The following is a 27,639-nucleotide window of genomic DNA, read 5'->3' as shown; positions in this document are numbered from 1 at the left end:
TATGAAATTCATACATACAGTGACTTGAATACACATATTCTGTGATAAACTATTGTTGATTTCTGAATTAAAATTCATTTTGATCTTTTGTTGGTGGCATAAAAAAAAAAAAAAAAAATATATATATATATATATATATATATATATAAACAAATAAATAGAATATTATATATATATATATATATATATATATATATATATATATATATAATACTATTTATTTGTTTGTTCTTGTTTTTTTTGTCTATGAAAGTGACATAATTTTAATACTGTAATATAATTATTATTAAATGGTATTATATATATTTGTCATAGTTCGTAGGAGCCATGGAACAAGGAGGCGAGGAACTCTTCAAAATATTGGCTTTATTAATTCAAACACAGGGAACACTGGAGACACGGAAAGACAAACTCAGAACGATGATTAAGAGGCAGGGAAGACTGAAGACTGGAGCAATGGCTTTTAAAAAATATTTAAGTAGAAAATATTTATTTTAAATTGTAAAAATATCTTTTAAAATATTACAATTTTACAATTTTTTTTTATCCTTATAAGAGTGTGTAAGAGACGTTCAAAAATATATATATATAAAAATAAAATAAATAAATAGTTTTAAAGGTAATTTAATTTATTTTTTAATATTTAACTTTTAGTTTTAGATTTGTCATTGACTTGGTAGTATTGTTGTGTTAGTGATATTTGTCATGTTGTCAATTGGTAACGTGGGAAGGTTTTACACTTCAAGATGGTTAGAAACAGCACAACTGACCCTATTTCAAATCTGTCAGCGAGCATATCAAAGCACATCTCTCTTCCCTAAAACAATGTAGATTTCTTCTGTCAGTATGTGGCATGCACAAAGCAAATGTTTCCCACTCAAGGCCGACGGTCTTCACTTGAGCTGCCTGTTTTAACAAGACAGTCAAATGGCTAAATGTTTTGGAAAAACAGTCTACCTGACCAGACTTTTTATGGTTCACATTCATTCCTCACTGCTGTCTGAACTCCTTGCCTTGTTCCAGGGGGGCTCCATCTCCAAAGAGGAGTTCTCAGAGTGGTGAGTAATGATAACATTGTGCCGGCCTTCATAGACGGCCACTCTCAGGGAGAGACAGCCGGATCGGCGTTAATACTGTTAATTAAATAAATGGTTGTGGAAATTGTTATTCTAATCGATGTGGCAGACGAAAGCCTTTTAAAGGGAGATGAGTGGCGGCTCTGATGAATAATCAGTGCCAGGGAGGGTGGAATTTGTATGCTGGTCTTTTCTGTCGGCTGCGATAATGAGGGGCACAGCAGTGGCACACGGGAGTCATAACCTCCATTCTGAAAGTACAGCGCATGTGTGGTGTGTGCAGAACCTACACACACACACACACACACACGGACACGTGCGCACACAGATACTCCCCACCTCATGCGCATCGACGCAAATACAGAAAATCTTTTGTTCCCTTGAGGATCTGCTTTTCCTGATCACGCATGATCAGGCTGCCGCGACAAGCGAGTGACTTTACAATCTGAGCCGTTAGAAGAAGCCCATGCTTTGTAATCACAAGTACCTCACAGAATTTCATACACATAGATTAAGCTGATGAATTATTGAATAGTCCATTTAGATTCACTTATATTTCAGAACTGGTTAGCATTCCTCTGGTCTCACCAGAGAGATTAGTTAATTGTGTCTTTATGTTTAATTTTAAGTAATGTTTCTTAATATAGTGTAGGCCTATGCAGGTCTATATATTAATATATTATGTTGTTTACAGTTAATCTTAGCACTTTTATGAACTGGTATTGTTTGTGTAGTTTGTCCTGTGGTTTTGTAGTTGCTGTGGTTGGCGCTCCAACTGGTATCAGCCAAGCAGTGATTCGCTCTTTGTCTTCTTCCATCGTAGGAGCTGATGAACAAGGTATTGTGTTATATATTCACAATTCAATGAGAGAAAGAGAGAGGCAACACAAAAATAAATAATAAAGCTCCAAATTTTTTTAAAACAAAAATATATTAGGTTAATTTTCATAAGGGAGATGCCATGGTAACACTTTTTTTATGGTATCATGGTTAAATATGAATGTATGTATTTGCAGAAATACTATGGTACAAATGTGGTTTATGTATAGACACCATGGAAATAACATGCTTTTGCACATTTACCATAATAAGTAAAAACATCTGTTGTTAGTGAAGTTGCTGTGAAACTATATGTGCTATTAAAAAAAGCCTATATAAATAAATCCAGTTGTTCTGAATCTTAGAGGGAATACCATGAATATATAATAGAAATCATTAAGTACCATGGTATTATCACCTGAAACCATCCCTGTGTGTGTGTGTTTTTATTAGAGTGTGTTGCATTGTGTAATGTGTACATCACAGCACTCCTTTCTTCTTCCTGTTTGATCTACAAGCCCACAAATGAGCTGAAATATCCTCAGGAAACTGCAAAGTGTTTTGACCTTCATATGACAAATAGATTTGAGTCATGCCTTTCTTTTAAATCTTTACTTTCTTTGACATTTGTTTCTGCCTGATAAAGTAGCTAAAAGCCCAAGATTTAATCTCCATTGTCCTTTCACAAATCCTTAATGAGAGGCGTCGCAGTATGCATAATTAACCGAGGAACTGAACACCGGCTTTCTAAAAAAAATCATAGAATTATCAAACTCGGCTAAGTGGAAAACAATGCAGGAGGAACAACAAACAACATCTTGAGTACACTTTCATATTCATATATCCACCCCGGCTTGTTTCTACTACTCGTGCAGCTGTAAGCCAAACCGAAAAGAAATATCCATTTGTGGACACAAACATCTTTCTTCCCATTACTTTTATTTATTTTCCTGTTCATGCAAAAGTGATACAACTGTGAGAGGACACATTGATGACAGACCATTCCCATCCATAAATGCACTGTTTTCACCGTGCAATCTGCCTCTCTCCAATTTGACAGCCGTTTCCTCGGTTTATGTCTCAGATTGCATGTGTCACTGACTCTATTGCAGTTTCCAGTCATTCCGGGGCACTCACACGACTTCCAGCTCTGGGGAAGATCAATAAGTATTGCATGTTTCAGGCACTTACGTGCTGCCCTAATGCTCCACGACTCATTCTGCTCCAGTTAGTCAGAGCAGTCCCGAAGTTCAGCGTAGCTCAGGGAGATATTTTATCAAAGTGGATCAAACCATTATTCATGCCAACGATCTACTGCACAGACCTCAGTTTCCACAGCTATTATTCTTTCATTCAGATAAAATCAGAGGTTATGAATTTCAGGTGAATCCATGGCATATTAATGAAACGGCGCTAGCTTTATCCACAACGTTTCAGATAACTTTATTAGAAACACATGTTTTTAATTTAGCTGTAATTGTTGGGCTTCACTATGTAATCATTTATTGGTCCCACTTTATATTAAGTGGCCTTAACTACTATGCACTTAAAAAAATAAAAAATAAAATACATTCTACAATGTGCTATTGCAAAACACTTTTGCTGCTATTGAGGTGGGATACGGGTAAGGTTAGGGACAGGTTTGGTGGTATGGGTAGGTTTAAGGGTGATTTAAGGTGTAAGGGATGGTCAACAGGGTAATTATAAATGTAGGTATTTAAAAAAAAGTATATTGTAAAAACATGTATGTACACAATAAGTGCATTTGTACCAAGTGATAAATTCAAATGTAAGTACATATTAGTTAAGGCTACTTAATATAAAGTGGGATCCATTTATGTGTTTGTTTATTTCAAATAAAATAAATATATTAATATAAATTAATTTAAAAATACCTCCAACAAATTTTCCATGGACCGTTTACATATTTCTCAGGTTCTCAGAAGCAGAAGTCAGCAAAGATGGGAAACTTCTATGGTAATGACAGAAAAGTAAAACCAATATATCAAAAGGAAAATAAATAAATAAATAATATTAGCGCAGTAGTGTTACGACTTTACAAAAGGGGGAAAAATATTGAAAGATTTTGGTCAGAAGAGAGAAAGAGGTCACATTAAAGCAGTGTTTCTTTAATTTAATGTCAGTGTAAAACACAAGGAGTTATACATTTACATTATTATTATTATGAAATGGAAAACAAATATTAGATTTATGATGTTAATAAGTGTGGAAATGTGTTATCACAGTCCATTGTCCAATTGGACCACTGATATAGTCAAACTGTAGCTTGAAAGCACTGTCAGTTAATTTGGATAAAACTGGCTGTCAAATGTATCAATTTTAAATATGGACACCATTTAACAGACGTTTGTTGTAGTGTTGTAAAGAATGCTTTCTTTGTAATATAAACTAAATTTCTGAGTACAAAGGACTTCAGCACAAAAAACAAGTTTTTTTTTTTTTTTAAATCATTAATAGTGATATAAATATTTATGAATCATCATCTTTTTTGTGCATGTTGTGTTTTCCCATTCATGTTGTGAGAGTTATAGTCTATTTTCTCCTCCTTTATATGTTGGACCAGCAAGCTAATTGTAACATTTTACTGTTACAAAAAATAAAAAAAATAATGTCTTAATCACTAAAATTCACTAAAATGTATTTCTCACTGGCAAACTAAGCCTGGTTCAGCTGAATTTCTCTGGATGTCTATTTCACGTCTTTATTGACTTGAATGTTGATGTCCTCAGGTGCCATGTTCTCCTTCGCGGCCTCAGTGGAAGCGACATGCATCCTTATTGCTGCTACGATCTTTAACGGGTTGTACCCCCTGACCCTGCCTACCTTCCCCGGGATGCCCTTCATCATCATGGCAGTCTTCACACTCATCGTGCTCATTCTCTTGCAGTAAGTGAATCTTTCCTTTATATGGAGTCTACAGCAAGTACAATATATTATAATATTGTGAAATATTATTACATAACATAACTCTTTCTTTCTTTTGTAATTTGTTTATGGATTTTCAGAATCAACTATTCCAGTATTCAGTGTCATTTCTCACTATTATCAATGTTGAAAAGAGTTGTGCTGATTGATTGATTTTTTTTTTTCATTATACTTTTTTAGGATCCTTTGATGAAAATAAAACAAATTCTTACTCACCCCAGACTTTGTACTAAAAATGTTTAATATGCTTATTGCCAATCCCCCCAAAAAAATCCTAAGGGAATTTCTAAAGTTTAAAAAAATAATCACATATCTTATTACTTTAAGAGACTTTAATGTTTTGTTCTACAACATAAATTACACACAGTCATACTTTAATGTAAATGTATAATCTGTGTGCTTTAAAAAAAAAATTCTAAGTGCACAGTAGTGCTGGCAAAAAAAGGGAGCAAATCAAAAAAACCTAACTGCACAGTCATTCTGCATCCAACTTGCTAACTATTCTTGAAGTTAATGAATCGTGGCTGTTGCAATATCTAGCATGAAATCATTGTACACCACACTACAGTTGCAGAATATTATCTGAGGTGTGACTATGTGTCATTTATGTTGCAGAACAAAACAGGACTCTTCAGGTAATGTTATCCACAGACTGCTGCTCTAAAAGCCCATTAGAAATTCCTGCGAGAACCCATGGCTCAAAAATGCTAATTCTCTTCTGGGTATTAGGGCTACAAACTGAACACCTCTATTCAATTTATTTGTATAGAGCTTTTCACAATACTTATTGTTCAAAAAGCAGCTTTACAAAGAATAGTGCCTTAAACCCCCAGTGAGCAAGCCAATTCGACATTGGCAAGCAACAACTCCCTAAGATATTTAAATAGATGAGGAAGAACCAAGAAACCAAGACACAGTTGGAGAAGCTCTCCTTCTCACATATTTAAAAGCATACATAAATGCATACATGTGTTTTAGTTTGAACAGATGTAATCTAGTTACAAGATTTTAATAATAATTATATTCATTATTGGCTATAATAATTTGTTTTTCAATGAAATGTCATGATCAGTGTTCTCCTATTTTTCTCTTCCATAATTCACAATAGCGCCTCAGATATACGGTGTGATTGTTGGCATGGCAACTCTTTTGGTCAAATGAGGTCGCAATTATTGTCCAATTTTAATGTTAATTGCTTGCTTAGTGTCTGGGATAATTGGATTAAATATTCATTTTGAGGTAATATCAAGTGGAGCCATAGTTTAAAACTAATGTTTTTTTTTTAATAGCTGGTTAATAATATACTCACATAAACCCTATTGTGTTTCAAAAATATACTTCATACCAAAAGAGGGGAAGCATCCAGGAACATTGTCCCGGGCCTTGTAATTAAGATGGGACATTATGGTCCTCTATGGTTTAATAATACTTCCCAGGGGTTTTTAACTAGTTTTGCTTCGAGATTAAGATTATACAAGCACAATGTTTAGCGCACAACTTTCAAGGTAACTAATGTGACCTTTTAATGCAAACTTCTCATCACTACTTATGCTGCTTGCGAACCACATATATAATAGGTCTAATATGTTTTTTTACTTTGAAGTATGTCTGCATCTCCATAAGGTTTTGATTTTTATATATTTGGAGAAGATGAGCATGACATATTGTGTGATAATAGCATAACATAAGTACTTACATTTGTCATGTAGAGAAATACAGAGAATGGCAAATTAGATATTGATCCATCTCTTGTGTATTCTTCAGCATTTATAGTGAGAGAGGGATCTTAATACATTTCTACTCCACATGTGATGTGAGCGCTACACGACTAAACTCAATCTAGCCACTAAGGTCTAATTTCAAGTAAAATAATGTTTTAAAAAAAAAAAGTTCTTAAAGAGTTCTTTAAAGGTCATTTTTTAACAGTATTGTAGATTTTTAAGGGAGGTCAGTGTGGCTACACTGGAGTTTGCTTGTTTGAGGACCTCAGACTCTGGAATTAAATGTTTGTTTGTTAATTAAACATGTTATTCTAATAAAATAGAGCACTCATTTACAATAACATGCATTACAATAATGTGATGGTGGTGATGGCTCTTGATAAATGCTCTTTATGTAATGGTCTTCCCATTTGCCATTAAATGGACAGATGGGCAACTTCTACCAAAACACATTACTATGTCTGACTCAACCGGACTACATTATGTTACATTAGAGCACGGTGCTAGCAACACCAAGGCCATGGGCCCAATTTCTAGGTAACGCATAGAGTGATACAACTTAAGTACATAATTTTCATTTAATGCAAATATAAGTTACTATGGATATAAACATCTGCAAATTGTATAAATGTAAATGTAGTCAATGGTATCCACTATAGTTTGGATTCAAAATATTTTAAAGGTTTTCAGTGACACAAGTGTGTGTACATTACTAATTAATAATGTAATTAATACTTTCATTTAGCAAAAATTCATTAAATTAACAATAACTGAAACAATTGAAATATTTGACAGTAAATATTTCTAAATGCTGTTCTTTTGAACTTTTTATTTGTCAAGGAGTCTTAAAAATCTATCTTGCTTCCAACAAAAATATTAAGATGAACAACCATTTATAGAAAATTAAATGTTTCTATGCAAATCAGCATATTAGAATGATTTCTGAAGGATAAAAAAATTCAGCTTTTCCATTAGAGAAATAAATTACACTTTAAAATATATTACAATTATTTCAGAATGTAAAATTGTTATTTTAAATTATTATAATATTAAAATTTTAACTGTATTTTTGATAAATGCAGCCTAGGTTAGACTTCTTATCAAAACCACAAAAAAATCTTACCAGGCCTAAACTGTGAATCTTATGATATCATTTTCATTTAACATTCTCCCTCTTATATACATTTGACAAGAACAATTAAGTAAATGGTATGAGACAGTATCATCCAGTTTCACCCAAAACTATTCCAATGAAATTTGTGAGTTAAGGCGGCATTCATTTTATCTCTAGTATCTTTAGTTCATTGATCCAAAAACCTGCTATGTGCAATCAGAGTAATAGCTCTTTCAAGGGGTTCCCTGAAAAGCTTTGAACTAACTGACACACTTGTCAGGTTGGCAATAAACAGCTCTACCTCCTCCATTATCAGCCTTCAAATTGATTCTGACGTGCATTTGATGTTCTTCCTCAGACTATATAATTAAGTGATTGTCTTAGGTAATGAAGGCATTAAGTAATGTACACCTGCAATAAAAGTCTGTGTGTGGTGGGTAGTGAAGTGTAGCATGGTTATCACACCCAGGCTGTAATTACACCACTAATGGGCTGTTCCCGGAGGCAGTGCCCGCTCAGGGTCGTGCAGTCTCCTCTGCGTCCTGAGCAGCCCACTATTAAACCTGTGCAATTCAGAGGAAGACATACGGTTCTTAATCCATACTTAATCCATTATCCTGCTAGGAAATGATACGTGTCAAATCAGAAATTGCAGGCCGTCTCATGAAAACTAGAATTCTAGAATTCTAGAAAACTCAAATTACACCCTTTGACGTTTGGCTTTTTCATTTGTGTTGAGTGAATTTGAGAACGGCACCCATAAACGCAATATAAGCTCATTGGAAAAACATGCATCTCTACCTACATTTTTGCAAACTTCCAAAACTCAAAACACTTTTATTGATTCTGATTCCAATACCAATTCTGCTTATCGATTCCGATTCTTATCATTTCCCAGTTTCAATTTCGACAAGCTAAATAATAATAATACTACTACTAATAAAAATATTTAGATATCAAACATTTATTCTGTCTTTTTGCAAAAATTTCTGTTGCAGCCCAAATACCATGAACAAAATCAACATCCTACAGAACATTACAGAACAAAAACTACTACAGCAAAATCAACTAGACTAACTAGTATAAATTTCAAACATATAGTCAGTAATAAAATAAGAACATATAAAAGAAAGGATGAATACAACTGAACAAGGTTCAGATAAAGCAATTGAAATAAAATGTAATCAAATGTAAATAAGCAAGGCAAAGGTTTTATTTTTATAAATAAAAATTTGATTAATCCTCATTAAATTTACAAAAGTCATTCACTCAAGATCAGTGTGATTTTTTTTTATGATTAGCATTAATGACACAGACGGCAGCAAGTTTATTAGGTTGCTGTCATTTCAAGACTGCATGGATGCAGATATTTTGACAATTTTGTGTGTATTAAGCACAAGAAGATGCAAAAGAGAACTCAATTCAGTATTTGAGTACTATATGAGAGGTGGCTTTTTGTGTGCATGTTTTTATTTTATGCAGCACGAAAATATGAGCGCACGAGTTCCCTATCTGTCGGTCACTACGAGTTATGTTGTGACGACATTAGGGGATTCACCTGGGAGCCGCAATCACCTCTGATAAGAGAAAACGCCAATGAAATTGGCTAGTTGATTTTGCATACCTGAGCCACTCCCTGTGCATACGGGCATAAAAGGGAGACAGGTGCATGCACTCATCAGATTTTTGCTTCGGAGCCGAGTGGATGAGAAGAGTGCTGATCTCCACAAAGCCTTTCCACCTCTTTATTTTGTTCCCGGTTGGTGTTACGGTGCGATCAGTGGAGTCCCTCGCAGCAGCGATTCACCTGGGCACTTCAACTGAAAGAGCAAATTCTAAAAGAGCAAATCACGGATGGCTCGCGTCTTTTTCAAGATGCCGTTCCATCTGTGTCCTCTTGGTTGCGGTCGTTACCTGTCCGCGGATGACAGACACGATCGTTGTCTTCAGTGTCTGGGCATCCAACACGCTGAAGACGCCTTCGTGGATGATTCATGCGCCTGTTGTGGGCGTATGAACATGACGGCCCTGCGATCTCGCCTTTCTTTTTTGAAAAGATTGGCACCCTCTGCCGCCAGCCGCCCCGGTCTTTCTGACTCGAGCAGAGGACCGCCGGCTGGTGCTCTGGGAGATCTGAGGGTCACAGTAAGAGCTTCTCCGCCAGGTACGTCCCCACGGATCTCTTATTCCTCACGCAGCGATCGTCCTGTTCGGTTGCCGGGTGATTTCGCTGGTCCGTCCCGCGGGACCGCCAGCATTTCATTCGGCGCGCTGCCCGAGGATCAGATGTCGATCGCAGCATCAGGGGATGGGCTTGCGTCCTCCGAGGATGAAGGTTCGGCGGGGCTGCCTCTCTCGGGTGTGGTCGCCACTATCAAACCGGACCCGGAGCTGACAGCCATGCTTGCCCGGGCAGCCACAGGGATCGGCCTGGAGGTCAACAGACCGCCCAGTCCCAAGCCCTCACGGCTGGATGATTGGTTTATCGAATTTCAAAACGACAATAAAAGTCGTTCAAGTCGTCTGCCAGGTGTTGATTCTCCAGAGTGCTGGGGGATGGTGACTTGTAACTGGTGATATCCTTCATTCCTATCCACACTGAAGCAGGATCACTGGAAGATAATTTTTTCCTGAGCTTGTCAGAATAATTCCTCTTTGCCGCTCTGATCTCCTTTTCCAGTGTGTATTTGGCCTGTTTGTACAAGACTATCCCCCATTCTGTAAGCATATTCTTTGGCCTGACGGAGCTGTCTGAGTTTTGCAGTGAACCATGGTTTGTCATTGTTGTAGATTAGATGAGTCCTGTTAGGAATGCACATATCGTTGCACTGATATAAGATGTTACAGACTCTGAGAGCTCATCCAGATCGGTGGCAGCGGCTTCAAAAACAGTCCAATATGTGAGGTCCAAACAGGCTTGTAGATCCCACTCTGTTTCGTTAGTCCATTTTTAACAGATCTTAATACAGGCTTTACAGACTTAAGTTTCTGCCTGTAGGACGGAATAAGATGAACCAGACAGTGATCAGAGAGTCCTAAAGCTGCTCGTGGAACCGAGTGATATGAGTCCTTTATTGTTGTGTAACAGTGATCCAATATATTACTGTCTCTGGTGGGACATGTGATGTGCTGTCTGTATTTTGGCAGTTCGCGGGAGAGATTTGCTTTATTAAAGTCCCCAAGAATGATTAAAACAGAGTCCGGGTGTTGTTGCTCACTCTCTGTGATCATATCAGCGAGTTTCTGTAAAACTGTGCTCATGTGCGCTTGCGGTGGAATGTAAACACTCACGAGAATGAACGAGCAGAATTTCCGCGGCAAATAGAACGGCTTGCAGTTAATGAAGAGCGTTTCTAGATCTGAACAGCACATCTTCTTTAACACAGTTACATCTGTACACCACCTCTCATTGATGTAAAAGCACGTCCCTCCGCCGCGCGATTTCCCCGTTGATTCTGCGTCGCGATCTGCTCTGATCAGCTGATAATTAGGCAGATGTAGCACGCTGTCGGTATGTCGCCATTCAGCCAGGTTTCTGTGAAACACAGAGCAGCAGAGTTAGAAAAATCCTTGTTTGTCCAGGAGAGCAGAAGGAGTTTGTCCGTTTTGTTGGGTAGAGAGCAGAGATTCGCCAGATGGATGCTAGGCAAAGCCGTTCGAAATCCGCGCTGACGAAGCTTCACGAGCGCTCCAGCTCGCTTTCCCCGTCTGCGCCTCCTGTAGCGTTTGATATGGCATCCGTAGCCGCAGTCACGCCGCTCGGGTTGCTTCATACAGTCAGGTCCATAAATATTGGGACATTGCCACAATTCTAACATTTTTGGCTCTATACACCACCACAATGGATTTCAAATGAAACGAACAGCAACAGATTCCAAACACAAATAGCACACTTGAAATGAACTCTGGACCTTTTATCTGCTCATTGTAATTGGGATAATGAGGGAATAACACACACCTGGCCATGGAACAGCTGAGAAGCCAATTGTCCCATTACTTTTGGTCCCTTAACAAGTGGGAGGCACATATGCAAACTGTTGTAATTCCTACACCGTTCACCTGATTTGGATGTAAATACCCTCAAATTAAATATGACAGTCTGCAGTTAAAGCACATCTTGTTCGTTTAATTTGAAATCCATTGTGGTGGTGTATAGAGCCAAAAATGTTAGAATTGTGTCGATGGCCCAATATTTATGGACCTGACTGTATGAGACCACTTCCACTGGTTACACTCACGAGTCCCGAGATGGGCATGGCGCTGCGGTACACATCGCGTGGCCATCACACAGTCGTGTTGCCACTCTTAAGCCCCTGGTCGGACCTTGCTTTTCTACGGGCCGGTGTGCCCTTAGAACAAGTGTCCCGGCATATTGTTGTCACAACAGCACGGGTTGGGGCGCTACATGCAATGGGCAGGCAGCCTCGGGGCTCTGGACGGGGCCTCGACTGATTTGTCACATCAACTGCCTAGAGCTGCTGGCAGTGCACCTAGCCTTGCGGCAGTTCCGGCCACTGCTGTTACGCAAGCAGGTCTGTACGGACAATACTGTGGCTGTTTCGTACATCAACCGGCAGGGAGGTCTACAATCACGCCGCATGTCACAGCTCGCCCACCATCTCCTCCTCTGGAGTCAGACACAGCTCAAGTCGCTGCACGCCATCCGCATTCCGGGTGAGCTCAATCGTGCAGCTGATGCGCTCTCACGACAGCTCACGTTCCCCGGAGAGTGGCTATTCCATCCCGAGACGATCCGGCTGATTTGGAGTCGAATCGGGGAAGCTCAGGTAGACCTGTTCGCTTCCCACGAGTCCTCCCACTGCCAGCTGTACTACTCCCTGACTGAGGCCCCCCTCGGCACGGACACACTGGCTCACAGCTGGCCTCGGGCTCTACGCAAGTATGCATTTCCCCCAGTGAGCCTGATCGCACAGACACTGTGCAAGGTCAGGGAGGACGAGGAGCAGGTCCTATTTATTGCGCCGTATTGGTTTCCGGAACTCATGCTCCTCGCGACAGGCCCTCCTTGGCACATTACTCTGAGGAAGGACCTCCTTTCTCAGGGGCTCGGCACCAAATGGCACTTGACGGCAGACTTGAGTGGCTTGCCACAGGCTGTGGTAGACACCATCACTCAGGCTAGAGCTTCCTCAACAAGACGAGCCTACGCACTGAAGTGGAGTCTGTCACGACTTGGTGTTCTTCTCGTCGAGAAAAGACCCGAAGGTGCAGGATTGGAGTAGTGCTTTCTCTCCTGCAAGAGAGGTCGGAGTGTAGGCTGTCCCCCTCCACCTTGAAAGTGTATGTGGCCGCTATTGCAGCCCATCACGATACAGTGGATGGCCGGTCCCTGGGAAAGCACTATCTCATCGTGAGGTTCCTAAGGGGTGCCAGGAGGTTAAATCCTCCTAGGTCACCATTGGTGCCCTCCTGGGATCTCTCTATCGTCCTCGCTGGACTTCAGAGGGGTCCATTTGAGCCGCTGGACTCAGTCGAGCTGAAGTTCCTGTCTGCTAAGACAGCGTTTCCATCAAGAGGGTCGGTGACCTCCAAGCATTTTCGGTAAGCGAAGAGTGCCTTGTTTTCGGGCCGGCCTACTCTCATGTTTTCCTGAGACCCTGACCTGGATACGACCCCACCGAACACCTTTTCGAGATTTTACAATCTCCACGTTGAGTCAGTTTCTTCCCGTGTGTTGGGTAACAGGTAAGTGGCAGCAGGAGCTGGCCGGTGTAACGCTTGCTGCGCCATTCCCCCTCACCCAGGGATGCGAGCGCCTTTTTCCTCCTCCAGTAAGTTCCCCAGACGGCGAACCATGGTAGAGTTCCTCCAGCACCCTCGGCGGTCAGACTGGGCGGAGCAGTCTGACGCCAGGCCCAGTACTAGTATTAGCTTGCCCGGGTCTCTGGTCAGCCCTTGTACTGGACTAGGTTTCTGTATGGCTTGATTCCCTTCGGGTAATCTCATATGTGTATTCTTCCACGATAAGGTAAACCCGTGTCTTCCCTTTGACAGAGTAATCTGTCAGGCTCTACTGGCAGCTCTCCTCCCTACGCCTAGGTAGGATCTGCCCCTGAGTCCAGTCGTATGTAGTACTGCCCCAAGCTGGGTCAGTCCATATCAGTGTCTCCACATGTTACCTCCCTTCGGGCCGGATGTGGCCTCCGTAGCGCCCTTCTCCGGAAGCCGGCCAAGCTGTAACAACAAATAGGAAAGACTTGAAGAATTCTTTCTTGAAGGTCGAAATCCCTTCTTGGGGAATTCTTGGGGAAAGGAACAGCAGCTTGGCTATCTCCAGCAGCGATGTACTTACCTGTGGTCCCTGCGGGTACCAAGGTCAGCGAATTTGTGCTGGGGCAATGGGAAGGTTGCGACCTTTTGCATGGCATTTGTCTGGCACGGGCTAACTTGTCAACATCTGCATGCCACAAGGTTGTGAAGGGGTTCAGGTTGTTAATGTCGTCACGACATAACTCGTAGTGACCGACAGATAGGGAACGTCTCGGTTACGTACGTAACCCTCACGTTATGTCCCCAAGCCACAATCTTGAATCATCGCTGGTTGCCTGGGACACGTTCTCGGCTCCTCAGCAGAAAACCTGATGAGTGGATGCACCTGTCGCCCTTTTATACCCGTATGCACGGGGAGTGGCTCAGATATGCAAAATCAACTAGAGAATTTCATTGGCATTTTCTCTTATCAGAGGTGATTGGGGCTCCCAGGTGAATCCCCTAATGTCATCACGACATAATGTCTCTGTTCCCTCCATCAGGGAACGAGGGGTACGTACGAAACCGAAACGTTCTCTTTCGCATCTTCTTGCACTTCAATGGTCACATTAAAATGTGCACACAGGAATTAATAAGTGGAATTGAAATGTGTATCTTATGGAATCCATGATTCTTGAAAATGTGGAAACGGTTCTAAAACGGAAACGGTTCTTGATACCCAACCACATTTACCATAGTGCATAATTTGTAAACTGATACATTTTAACATTTGCATCACATACAAGGTGCATCTCAAAAAAATTTAATATCGTGAAAAAGTTCTTTAAAGTATGTTCATTTATGCACTCAATGCTTGGATCGGGTCTCCTTTAGCACAAATGACAGCATTGACATGTGGTGAGGTGTGGCATGGAAGCGATCAGCCTGTGGCACTGCTGAGGCACTACTGAGCCTTCAGCTCATATGTATTGTTGGATCGACTGTTTCTCATCTTTCTCTTGAAAATATCCCATAGATTCCATATGGGGTTCAGGTCAGGCATGTTGGGAGGCCAGTCAAGCACAGTGATATCATGGTCAGCAAAACACTTGCTACACAATAGAATGTCCTGAATGAATAGAATGGAAGTGATTTTGCCTCTCCAGTCTTCGTTCAGACTCCAGACCTTGATTTCCAAATGAAATGAAACATTTACTTTTATGTGAAAAGAGGACTTTGGACCACTGAGCAACAGACCAGTTATTTTTTTCTTAATCCCAGGTAAGATGCCTCTGACGTTGTTTCTGTTTAAGAAGTGGCTTGGCAGCCCTTTTCCTGAAGACGTCTGAGCGTGGTGACTCTTGATGCACTGACTCCAGCTTCAGTTCACTCCTTGTGAAGCTCTCCCAAGTGTTTGAACCCAATTTCTTCATTCCAGTCAACTTTGCATTTAATATGCTTTGATACAGCACTCTGTGAACAGCCACCCATTTCAGTAATGACCTTCTGTAACTTACCCTCTTTGCGGAGTGTGTCAATGATTGTCTTCTGGACCATTGCCAAGTCAGCAGTCTTACCCATTATTGTGGTTTCAAAGAACAAGAGATACCTTGAATTTATACTGTAGGGAGGTTCATTTAATGAAACTCAAATGTAAATATTCAAATATTTTGAGATACTGGATTTTTGACTTTCATGAGCTGTAAGTTATAATAATCAAAATAAAAATAAAAAATAACAAAAACTTTTGAAATGTTTTAATTTACATATAACAAATCTAGAATACATGAAAGTTTCACTTTTTGAAACATTACAAAAAAAGAACTTTTTCACGATATAATTTTTATTTAGATGCACCTGTATGTAAAATTCATATGAAAGGCTTTAAAAACATCTTACTAACCCTAAACCTTTAAACTATAGTATATGTGGACTTTCCTTCAGACAAAGTAATCTTGCTCAGTAGCTCACCTGGTAGTGCACTTGCTATGCGGAAAGCTCAGGTACGAGTCATGTCAAATAAGAGTCACAACACTTGTTAAAATAGCACAAAAACTTGAAGCTAAAGCTAAAATGGCATGGTTGCTTCATCAAATGTGTATCCATTTCACATTTGCTTTTGTTAATAATATTGGTTAGGTTCAAGGTATGGTTTAGTGTAAGTTATTTTAAAATGCGATAGAACAGTTACCTTTTAGCACCACTCATCGGACATTGCATTTCCAAACTTCCATGATGCATACAACAATCAACATAATACAAAGTTGCCAGGTTCACGTTCATCTGAAAAAAACAACAACTAAAAACTGAACATGCAAGCAACTGAAGCAACGCAATAATTTAGCAGAATGTCGCAACAGCCACTTTTTCCAATGAGCCTGGGTTGCATAAATGCCTGAACGGTGTGGGTTTGAACATCCCTGCACTACATAATTCCACTCTTATCGACATGAAAAAGCTTTTCAGAGAAAACAATGTGAAACGTGACTAACCACTAGTTATTTTTTTCATTGTCATCAGTGCCAAGAGCTTCACCACGGTTCCATCTCAGCCTTCAGGGATGTTTCTATTTCACGTGTGTGTGCTTGTGCACATCTTGAGGTGTCAGCTAAAGTGAGGAGGATTTGCAGAGTGTATGATACCTGACCCTATGGAATATTGATGAGTCTGAGGAGAAATAAAAGAGAATAAACGAAAAAGTAATGACAGAGTCCGGGTGGGAGAGTAAGAGCAGTCTGCCTCTGTGGTGCCACTGACTCAATTCAGAGTTTACACAGGGACTCTAGAGACTGCAGACTTAAGACCGGTCTTAATCCATCCATCAAAGCCTCTCTCTCATTACGCTCCACAATTACCGGGACTATGAAGGGCTTGTCTGTTAAAATCTAACTTCAAACAGTCTTTATTGTATTTAAGCGCTTAGGCCCTCTTTCTTTCCCCTTCATCTCTGGCCTCATATTCAGGATTTTGAATGTGATTATATCTGCTCAAACACCGTAACTGGAGCTGTACTGTTTAGAGAGAGAGTTTACACCAGTGGCAAGTGACTTAACAATGATGCAAAACGAGGTTGGATTTTATAAATAATAAAAACCACACAATGGCCCCGTCGCCCTAAGCCTCCTCTGGGTCCTTGCTTTGGTTAAGTAATGCCGCATAGACTGTTTGGTAGCAGAAGGCCATTTCAAGTCGGCAAGACTGCAGGTGTGCCATTTGGTGCAGGACTGATGTATTATTTGTGGAACAACAAAATGGATATCCATTCTTTGAAATAAAATAAAAGGTTTTAAAGCATGACGCTACAGGAGAACCTTTTTAAAGGGTTAGTTCAACCAAAAATGAAAAGTCTATTATCATTTACTTACAAGAACATCCGTCCAAATAAGCCATAAGGCTTTCGTTCATCTTGCTAACACTAACAAACATATTTTTAATATTCTCACATGATTTTTGTCTATCGGTAGAAAGTCCATGCAACTAACAATTTCAAGCTTCAGAAAGGTCATAAAGACATAAGTTCATTATGTAAACAATTTGAATGGAGCGTCTCAAATCAAGTTTTCTGAAGAGACATGATCACTTTATATGGTGAACAGATTTAATCTAAGCCAGTTTATCAGTCTATCTATCTATCTATCTATCTATCTATCTATCTATCTATCTATCTATCTATCTATCTATCTATCTATCTATCTATCTATCTATCTATCTATCTATCTATCTATCTATCTATCTATCTATCTATCTATCTATCTATCTATCGACACACAGACACACAGACACACATATATGTATACACACAGTATACATATATTTATAGGCTTTTTATGAAAAAAAAAAATAGGTTTAAGTGGATTGGTAAGGATTATCTTACTGTATATCTTAAGACATATTTTCCAGGTCATATTTTAATAATTTTCTTTGACATTAATACAATAACAATATATAGTCAAATTATTTAATTTTGGAAACAACATGTTTCATCAGACGTGCACTATACACTTGTATTGTACTGTACTATACTACATTGTTTTGCTAATTTTTACAAACTAGGAGACCAAAAAAAATTAAGAAAGATTTTCTTTGATAATTGACATGTCACAATCGCTGTTAATGCAGCTTGTCTGTTTGTACATAGTATTATATTTAAAAGTGTTTGAGTGGCAGGATTGTAACTGTGGTTGCACAAAAATGTGGCAAGGTGTTTATGCAGGTTTTCAGTCATCCGCAACACAGTTGAGGTAAAACTCATTTCCGGACTTGCTGAAGATGTTTTGCTGCTCATCCAGGTCAAAACCGATGGAAAGCCTTTTTTCTCACGTTTGTATTTTAGAGAGGTGCAAGACGAATAGATTTTGACACTTCATTCAGACAAATGTATGTGTGTGTGTGTTATTAATTTTTTAGTCTTTTATTTGATCAAAAATACAGTAAAATAGTAATATTATTACATTTAAAGTAATATTATTACATAAAAAACAGTTTTCTATTTTAATATATTTTAAAATGTAATTTATTCCTGTGATGCAAATCTGAATTTTTATCAGTCATTACTTCAGTCTTCAGTGTCACAAGATCCTTCAGAAATCATTCTAATAGGCTAATTTACAGCTCAAGAAGCATTTCATATTGCATATTATTATTATTATTATTAGTTGAAAATGACTGTGCTGCACAATTAAGTGTGTCAGGGTTCTTGCAGAACAAAACGGAAATATTTTGTAAAATTATAAATGTCTTTATTGTCATTTTTGATAACATTTAATTTGTCCTTGTTGAATTAAAATGTATAATTAATAAAAATAATAATTCATAAAGAAAGAAAGAGAAAGAAAGAAAGAAAGTCAAAAATGGCTGACCCAGACTTTTGAACAGTAGTGTACATGTCTACATTGTCTGTTAAAATAATACTATGGTAATAATACTAGGTAGCGGCATGATGCAGTTTCAGGTAGACACGACTGACATTTAAATCTGTACACAGAGTATTGCTAAACCTCTTGTGATCATTTAAAGTGGATTTATTCTGTTTTTCGATGAAAACTAATCCACAACTCAAGCTGGAACTTTATTGCAGAGCTTGAAGCTAAAATGTGCTTGGCAGTTGGTCAATACATTCCTCTTGTTTTAATTGTTTATTTATTTATCGGCTCTACTGAAGAAATGTGTATTGGCGTTAGCCTAGAGGGAAGTACAGTGCTGAGATCCTTGGAGTAAATTGTGTGTCTGGTTACCATGGCGGCACCATGAAAATGAGTGTTGCTTTGCGCTGTGAATCTATAACGACGGAGAGCTCCAGTCTGGAGATTATAAAAGACATTTGTGAGTGCCATGGCCAAAATATACACTGCTTTGACATCTGCACCTGTAACGAGGGAGTCCACTGAAGGCGAGTGTAGTATGAACCCAAGTGCAGTTTATTTACAAAGTGGTTTCCAAAATCCAAACAGATGCAGACTGGACTTGAGACAGACTTGACATGAACAGGCTTGACGTGGCATGAACAAACTAAACTCACCAACAGCAGGTTACAACTATAATACACGACAAGGCACAATTGCACTAACTAGCAAACTTATACAAAACTATGAGGGTCACATGACAAGGACAACCAATCAGAACATGACACATAGAACAAAGGAACCAATAGCAATGAAACATGAGGGCAAGGGAAGCATGACAAAACAGGAACCATGACCAAACTTCAAAATAAAAGACATGAAAACATGAACAAGAAACAAAACCCAAAACAGACCTTACATATTCCCCCCTCTAAGGGCGGCTCCCGACGCCCAAACAAAAACCCAAAACAACCCCAAAAAAGTCCAGGGGGGTGGTGAAGCAGAGGCAGAATGGGGGGGAGGGATGGTGGGCCAGGCCCGTGAAGGGCAACAGGACTAGGAGCATGGGGCAATGGCGGGCCTGGGAGAGCAGGGAGCCATGGCGGAGCAGGCAAGGCAGGGGGCCATGGGGAGCAGGCAGGATCAGGGTCCACCAGGGCGGAGCAGACGGGACCGGAGCCCACCAGGGCAGAGCAGCCGGGACTAGAGACTCGGGATCTGAGGGGCGCTCTGGAGGAGCGGGCACTTGAGGGCGCTCAGGAGGAGCGGGCACTTGAGGGCGCTCTTGAAGCGCGGACACTATAGCCGTGACTGGGCAGGACAAGGATTCACATACGGCCTCCATAGCCATGACTGGGCAGGACAAGGATTCACACACGGCCTCCATAGCCGTGACAGAGCAGGACGAGGATTCAGGAGCACAGTGTGCAGCCCACACGCACCCAATGGCAACCACCATCACAGACAGTGCGGTATTCAATGGGAGGTCAGATACGCCAACCATGCATCCATTAGCTCCAGACCCAAGCTCCGCATTAGCAGGAGCTTCGGTACTATAGCCCCCCCCAAAAAAATTCCTTGGGGAAATTTTGGTGGCGGCCATCTTGGCCGGGGACTCAGGCGTGGCGGCCATCTTGGCCGGGGACTCAGGCGTGGCGTGAGCAGGCCCCGTAGACTCGGGCTGGGCAGGCGTGGCGTGAGCAGGCCCCGTAGACTCGGGCTGGGCAGGCATGGCGTGAGCAGGCCCCGTAGACTCGGGCTGGGCAGGCATGGCGTGAGCAGACTCGGGCTGGGCAGGCATGACGTGAGCAGACTCGGGCTGGGCAGGCATGACGTGAGCAGACTCGGGCTGGGCAGGCATGACGTGAGCAGACTCGGGCTGGGCAGGCATGACGTGAGCAGACTCGGGCTGGGCAGGCATGACGTGAGCAGACTCGGGCTGGGCAGGCATGACGTGAGCAGACTCGGGCTGGGCAGGCATGACGTGAGCAGACTCTGGCTGGGCAGGCATGACGTGAGCAGACTCTGGCTGGGCAGGCATGACGTGAGCAGACTCTGGCTGGGCAGGCATGACGTGAGCAGACTCTGGCTGGGCAGGCATGACGTGAGCAGACTCTGGCTGGGCAGGCATGACGTTAACAGGCTTTGGCATAGCAGATGTGACATTAGTAGGCTCCCTATCCATAATACCCACAGTCAGTGGTGATCCGGCCAACACAAGAACAAAGTCAATGTATCGTTCCAGTGACCAACAAATAGTTCCCCCTGGCAGACTGGAACGAAGTGGTTTGTCGACACCGGAACGAAAAATGTCTTTTAGGGTCACGTCATTAAAATCCACCAAATAGCAAAGTTCACAAAAATCAGCAACATACTCCTCTATAGCCCGGTTGCCCTGACGCAGGCAGAGGAGACGTCCAACTGCTGGGTTCATTGTAGAGGTTGTGTATTCTGTAACGAGGGAGTCCACTGAAGGCGAGTGTAGTATGAACCCAAGTGCAGTTTATTTACAAAGTGGTTTCCAAAATCCAAACATGATCCAAACAGATGCAGACTTGACTTGAGACAGACTTGACATGAACAGGCTTGACGTGGCATGAACAAACTAAACTCACCAACAGCAGGTTACAACTATAATACACGACAAGGCACAATTGCACTAACTAGCAAACTTATACAAAACTATGAGGGTCACATGACAAGGACAACCAATCAGAACATGACACATAGAACAAAGGAACCAATAGCAATGAAACATGAGGGCAAGGGAAGCATGACAAAACAGGAACCATGACCAAACTTCAAAATAAAAGACATGAAAACATGAACAAGAAACAAAACCCAAAACAGACCTTACAGCACCTCAGGTTTTGTAAAGCGCCCCTTTTTCATGTCACGGAATTCATTTCCTATTGCAGAGTGTTGTTAAGATTAATGTTTGATGATTTTTGACTTTATTGGACAGACACGGGATGCGTGTGCATGGTTTTGAATGCAGAGAGGAGGTCTTTTGCATGGCTCCCTTTAAATATGCAAGACCCCTGAGACTTTGTTTGTTGTTTCAACTCCTGTTCTATTTTCATCATGAATAATTTAAAAAAAATTCTCAGCCAAAACAACAGCATGGAAGTTTTGGAGGTGTAGGTTATGGCCCAGTGCCTTAAATGAACCTGTGAACTGAAACAAACAGGGGTGTCACGGTTCGGTACCTCGGTTCGGGGGTCACGGTTCGATACGATTTTGGTACAACAGAAAAAAAAAAGAAGTCTACTATGCTCAGTTTCTTTTCATTTATTTTGAACAGACAGTAGTGAAAATTTTAAATGTTTCCACCTAGATGTGAAAATACTAAATATTATTACGTTATGTATATAAAATCTGTTTTTTTTTCATTGTCAGTGTACAAAAATAAAAGCAGACCTTTATACAGTGATTATTAATAAGACAATAAGTGTTTAAAGTTAATTCTGCTGGTATAAGGAAACAGTTGAAGTGATCGCGCTGGAGCGTACACACACACACACACACACACACGCACACACACACACACACACACACACACACATGCACAACAACAAACAAAAACACACACATCAGTTCCAGCATTGCTAACTTGACAGCGCAGTTGATACTTTATCAAAATAAAATACAGTGAGCCAAACATCAGCGCACCCGCCTCTGTGTCACCGTTGGAACGCGACTGAAGTACAAAGCCTATAATTTACATAATAAATAATAGTTTAGCATTCAGATACGTTACATCGCAAATATGGAAATATTTTGGAATATTTGGATTTGTGACGAATGAGAGAGGTAGGATACACGAGCACAAAGCTCCATTTCTCAAACCGTTGAATGCGCAAGCCTTTAAAGTATACTCCTTTGTCAGTCTATGTAAGAGACGCGTTCAGAATCAGCACACGGTCACTGTTTAGTGGGCTTTGTTTTCAAGTGCGCAACACTGAAGGCCATGGCGCAGTCCGAAAATTTGATACGACCTCACGTTATGTCAATCACGTTTACACACTGCCTCCGAAATTTTCATCTGACATAAAAAAAATAAGGATCGGGTTAAATTTTTTCCCTGTTTCCCATCCGTAGCAAGTGTTTTGAGAGGTGTTTTGAATGCCAAAATGCAGAATAACGATTGTCAAATTCATCCACTTCCTCTCGCAGCACAAAGCACTGTAGCTATATAGAGCTTTTTCTTTTCTTTTTTTTTTTAAGAAGCGAGAGGACAACAAAATCATCCTCAATGCTTGAAGACTCCATTTAGTAGGCTACTGTTTTGCAACGGATTAATTAATACGCATCGGACTCAGTGTGCAACGTTTCTGTGCATGACAAATTTTTAGGATTACGAATATAAAAAAACGCATGCAAAAATTTCGGACTCAGTGTGCCGATACCTTGAGTATGATTTTTTTTGCAGGTGTTTTTTGTATTCCTCATTCTTTCCTATCAAAATGCATGCTACGGATGCAAAAACGCAGAAAATCGAACCTGATCCGAATTTTTTTTTGGCGGACGAATGTTTCGGAGGCAGCGTGCAAACGTGTGAGGTCGTATTTATTTTTTAATGTGCGAAAATTTCGGATGAAAATTTCGGACTCAGTGTACAGTGACCTTTAGGCTAGAAGGGATACGGATAGCGCTACATGGCATTCGCTGTTCTTCTGCTGGCGGTTATCAAACAGCGTTGCTTTACTGCAGGCGCCCCCTTCTGGATTGTGGGGGAATTGCCTGTATTCGTTGTAAGGCCTCATGCACCGAACCGAGATGTCCGTACTGTGACGGTTCGGTACGAATACATGTACCGTGCCACCCCTAATATATAAATATGTGTATATATATGTATATATATATATATATATATATATATATATATATATTTTTTTTTTTTAATTACAATTAAAAAATAATTAAAAACACAAAAACATGAAATGTTACATTTAGTTATATTCCAAGCACACAAAAATCACATTAAGCTACATTTTATAAAACTAACAACAGCAACAACAAAAAGAATTAATAATAATTAATAAAAAAATGACAAATAACAAGAATAGTAGTAATGATAATAATACTGTATTATTTACAATGTAAAAATAACTAAACGCAAAAACATGAAATGTTACATTTAGTTATATTTCAAGTCACATTAATCTATATTAAATTCAATTAAAATTAAATTTTATTCTATTAATTTAGTTTTTGTATAATAGTAATAATAATTCTTATTATTATTATTATTATTATTATTGTTGTTGTTTATAAAATTGATCAAATTAAAAAGTATCAAAGTGATCTCAACTTATTAAATTAATTATTAAACTGCATCAAAGGAACAGTTTCCCTCCAACTCTTTCACAATGCAATGGTAATTTCAAATGCACTGCAATGATGAACATTTCTGATACGATTTTGCAATTAGCACCCTATTCAACCTCCGTGTGGCTCAGACAACGAGGTTCAGCAAAACTTTGGGACGACGGCAATGCCAGTGGCCAGCTAACACAGTCCAGCACCTGTACTCTCTCATTAAGCATGAAATTAAAGGCCTATCTCACTGTCTGCCAAAGCCAAATGCGTTCAGACTGAGCCGTGTGGCACACCTGCACTCTGCCTGACAGCAACAATTAGCCGTTCACACTGTAGCGCAATCCAACCCTCTGCTGAATCTGTTTAATTAGTGTCATTCAAGGGCTGCTTTGTTAAAGTCTCTTTTTGAGATCGCATGTGGAGGAAATGGCTTTTGCATATTTATTATTGACCCATCCCAGAATGAAAAACTATTATGCTCTTATAACTATGCTTTTTTTTTTTTTTTTCATATGCCTGGAAAGCAAACCTAGAATATTTATCAGGATATGGAGATGGACTTAGATTAATGTGTCTGGAAATGGGAGAAAGTGCTTCTCTGATTGTATATTTGCGAGTTGCAAGCAAATAACTAATTCAGCCAGCTGTTGTTGTCAAAAGTATTAGTCAAATTTATGGATAGCCATTACATTTACTAGCCTGACATCCTGGCATTTTCTCCATTAGTATTTCCTTTTGTGAACATTGATTCACTCTGGTTCCTCTACTCACTTGGATGTTGATTGTAACCATTTACTTTAATTAATTATTACTTCATATATAGTACTTTCTAATAAGAAATATATAGTATACACAGTATAACTGGAAGAAAACAATACTAGGGTGTTGTAAGTGGTTGCTATAGGGCATTGCTATGCAGTTGCTAATGTGTTTTAAGTGTTTTTACCAAGTGCATTCTGAGTGGTTGCTTACTGCTCGACTCAAGTCTCTGTGATTTTCTTGTCATTGTTTATGGCTTGGGTCCCTCTTCCAATGTAAGTCTATGGGATTTTGTTTCATATCCAGTTGCAAAAAGAAAAGTAATAACACACCTTTCCTCAATTAAAACCCCTAAACCCAAGTTTCAGCAAATAGCAACATCTCAGCAAACATCACAAATAATATAAATAATGAATTAATGGTAAGACAGGTTGTATTTATTAACATTACTTAATGCATTTGCTAACTTGAACCCACAATGAGCATGATTGGTTTACATTATTAGTTGGTTCATTTGAACTGTTACATATATTAATGCATTTCTTAACATTAGCTTATTTATTTTTTTAACTCTTTGAAACATTAATAATCTTAGTTTATGTTCTTTTATACATTTACATTACTTAACATTCAAAGTCTGCTCATTCATGCTGTGCTTTAACATGACTTAAAGCATTAGTTTTCATGAACTAACATTGAACAGCACTTTATTAGTTACTTTAAAGCAATAGAGTTTTTTGTGAACCTCATTGTAAAAACCATTTCAACATCAGTTAATGTGTTTCTACTTATTATGGGGTCCCTACTAATGTGATTTATCTTTATTACGTAATTTATTATGCACGTTGTGTACTCTCTTGTATGATTGTGGCATATTTTTACATTACATGATGTGTTACTAATTTTGCAGGCTCTTTACTAACATTATTTAACAAGAAAAGAGCATTATATTAGGGTTATTGCTGGGTCTTATTGTAGTGTTGTTTATTGTTCATGTTAACTAATGAATTAATTGATGCTAAGAAATTCAGCTATTAAAGAGTTAAGTTAAGAAAAATATTAGTATATTATGTACAAATTATAATTATCAATAATTAGGTAATGCTGTACATGCAGTCTTGTTCATTGTTATTTAACAATTCCAATCTTAAAGAGTTAGTTCACACAAAAATGAAAATACTGTCATTAATTACTCACCTTCATGTTATGAGGGCCACATTCATCTTTGGAACACAAATTAAGAAATCTCTGATGAAATCTGAGAGCTTTCTAACCCTGCATAGACAGCAATGCAACTGACATGTTCAAGGCCCAGAAAGGTAGTAAGGACATAATTAAAATAGTACTATCAGCAGTTCAACCTGGATCTTATGAAGCTACGAGAATATTTTTTTTGTGCACAAAGAAAACAAAAATAACGACTTTTATTCAACAATTTCTTCTCCTTGTCAGTGTTTGACGCACATTCACGACAGTACCACAATGTCCTTACTACCTATAACAATAATATTTTGTAATAATAACAATAACTATTTACAATGTTACATTTAGTTACATGGAGGTTTTGGTAATTAATACTCAATTTAAATTTAAAATCGCTATCCAACTCAACACCAAACATAAAATGTTATATTACATTACAAATATACAAAAATATAATAAAACTACATTGAAATCGGTTAAATAAAATAAATATTTATATAATTACAGGTCTACTAGCATACAAGTACTACAAGGAGACCTGTAGAGGAATTATGGAATTAATTATTATAAAACACATAAGACAGACGTGTTTATGCATGTGCCAACACTTTTATCCAAAAATTAAATAAAACAATTTTTTCCTTTTCCCACTGAGTGACAAGAAAAGAGTTCAGCTGCTAGTGAAAGCCACAGAGACAGGTAGGTTTTAGTTTACCCTTGACATTGCATAAACCTCCGTGTGGATTATGAATGGCCTATTTATGACACCTGGTGGCCTGCTGCCATTCCTAAGCCAGCAACTGAATTACACATAAAAGTTATTATTTATTTATTTGCTTTTCCTTTTTTATTCGACAAAGATGTATTTCTATGATCAAATATTATTGTTTTAAAATAAATAACATGCTGATTTAAAACTAAAATCATGCTTAAATAACTATAGGGGAGGGAGATTTACACGAAGTATATTGTGAAGTGTGGAGTGTTTCTCTTCTGTGGCACCTCTTCTTATTGCGTCTGATGTGTCTCTCTGTTGGCTTTTAGGTGGATTAGTGAGATGCCTGCCACTCATCCTCGCCTTGTGCTTTCAGACTGAATCTCCTCCTTCTGGGTTTTTCTTTCAGCACAAAGTGGATCCATGATTGGATATTGCATGTTTTGCTGTGGCAAACTGATCTTCGCTAAAAGTCTCCACGAAAAAATAAAAAAAACATGTTTCTTTTTTTTTTTTTTGTGCACGTACTGGTACATATTCCATCACAAGCAAATTTTTTAAACTTTGATGAATTCACCAGTTGCACTTTAAACTGATTCATATGCACAGTAATATATGTAAGTACTGTATAATAAATAACAAACCACAGAATGATATAATGCAAAAAAGACTCTCCCCAAGTTCTTTAGTGAGTTGAAATGTGCTGCAGTCTGCATGAGCGTGTGGTGAGAAAGCATTAATAACCTTTTAATAAAATTAGAACAGTGAAAGGTCAGCTTCAGAATTGGAAGAAGTAAATGAGAATAGCTGCACTGAATTGTTCTCCCCGATAAGCCATTCACCACAATTATACTGACACAGGGTAGAATCCTGGAGTTGTTGGACAATTAAATACATTTCATGCATAAAGTTG

General features: G+C 39.2%; 1 protein-coding gene across 1 annotated transcript in view; it reads left to right on the top strand.

Moving 5' to 3' along the window:
* LOC306886716 (proton-coupled folate transporter-like) overlaps window positions 1-27,107 on the top strand; it is a gene marked incomplete at both ends in the record, with an annotated part of 40,108 nt that extends 13,001 nt beyond the window's left edge. The window contains 3 exons of the mRNA XM_079444045.1: window positions 1,811-1,914; window positions 4,646-4,802; window positions 27,056-27,107. Of these exons, the coding sequence (XP_079300171.1) occupies window positions 1,811-1,914; window positions 4,646-4,802; window positions 27,056-27,107 (313 nt within the window). The remainder of the gene's footprint in view (window positions 1-1,810; window positions 1,915-4,645; window positions 4,803-27,055) is intronic.
* Between the last annotated feature and the right edge of the window lie 532 nt (window positions 27,108-27,639).

Source organism: Barbus barbus (assembly GCF_936440315.1).
Source record: "Barbus barbus genome assembly, chromosome: 20".
Classification (NCBI taxonomy): domain Eukaryota; kingdom Metazoa; phylum Chordata; class Actinopteri; order Cypriniformes; family Cyprinidae; genus Barbus; species Barbus barbus.
This window is presented reverse-complemented; position numbering and strand designations above follow the sequence as displayed.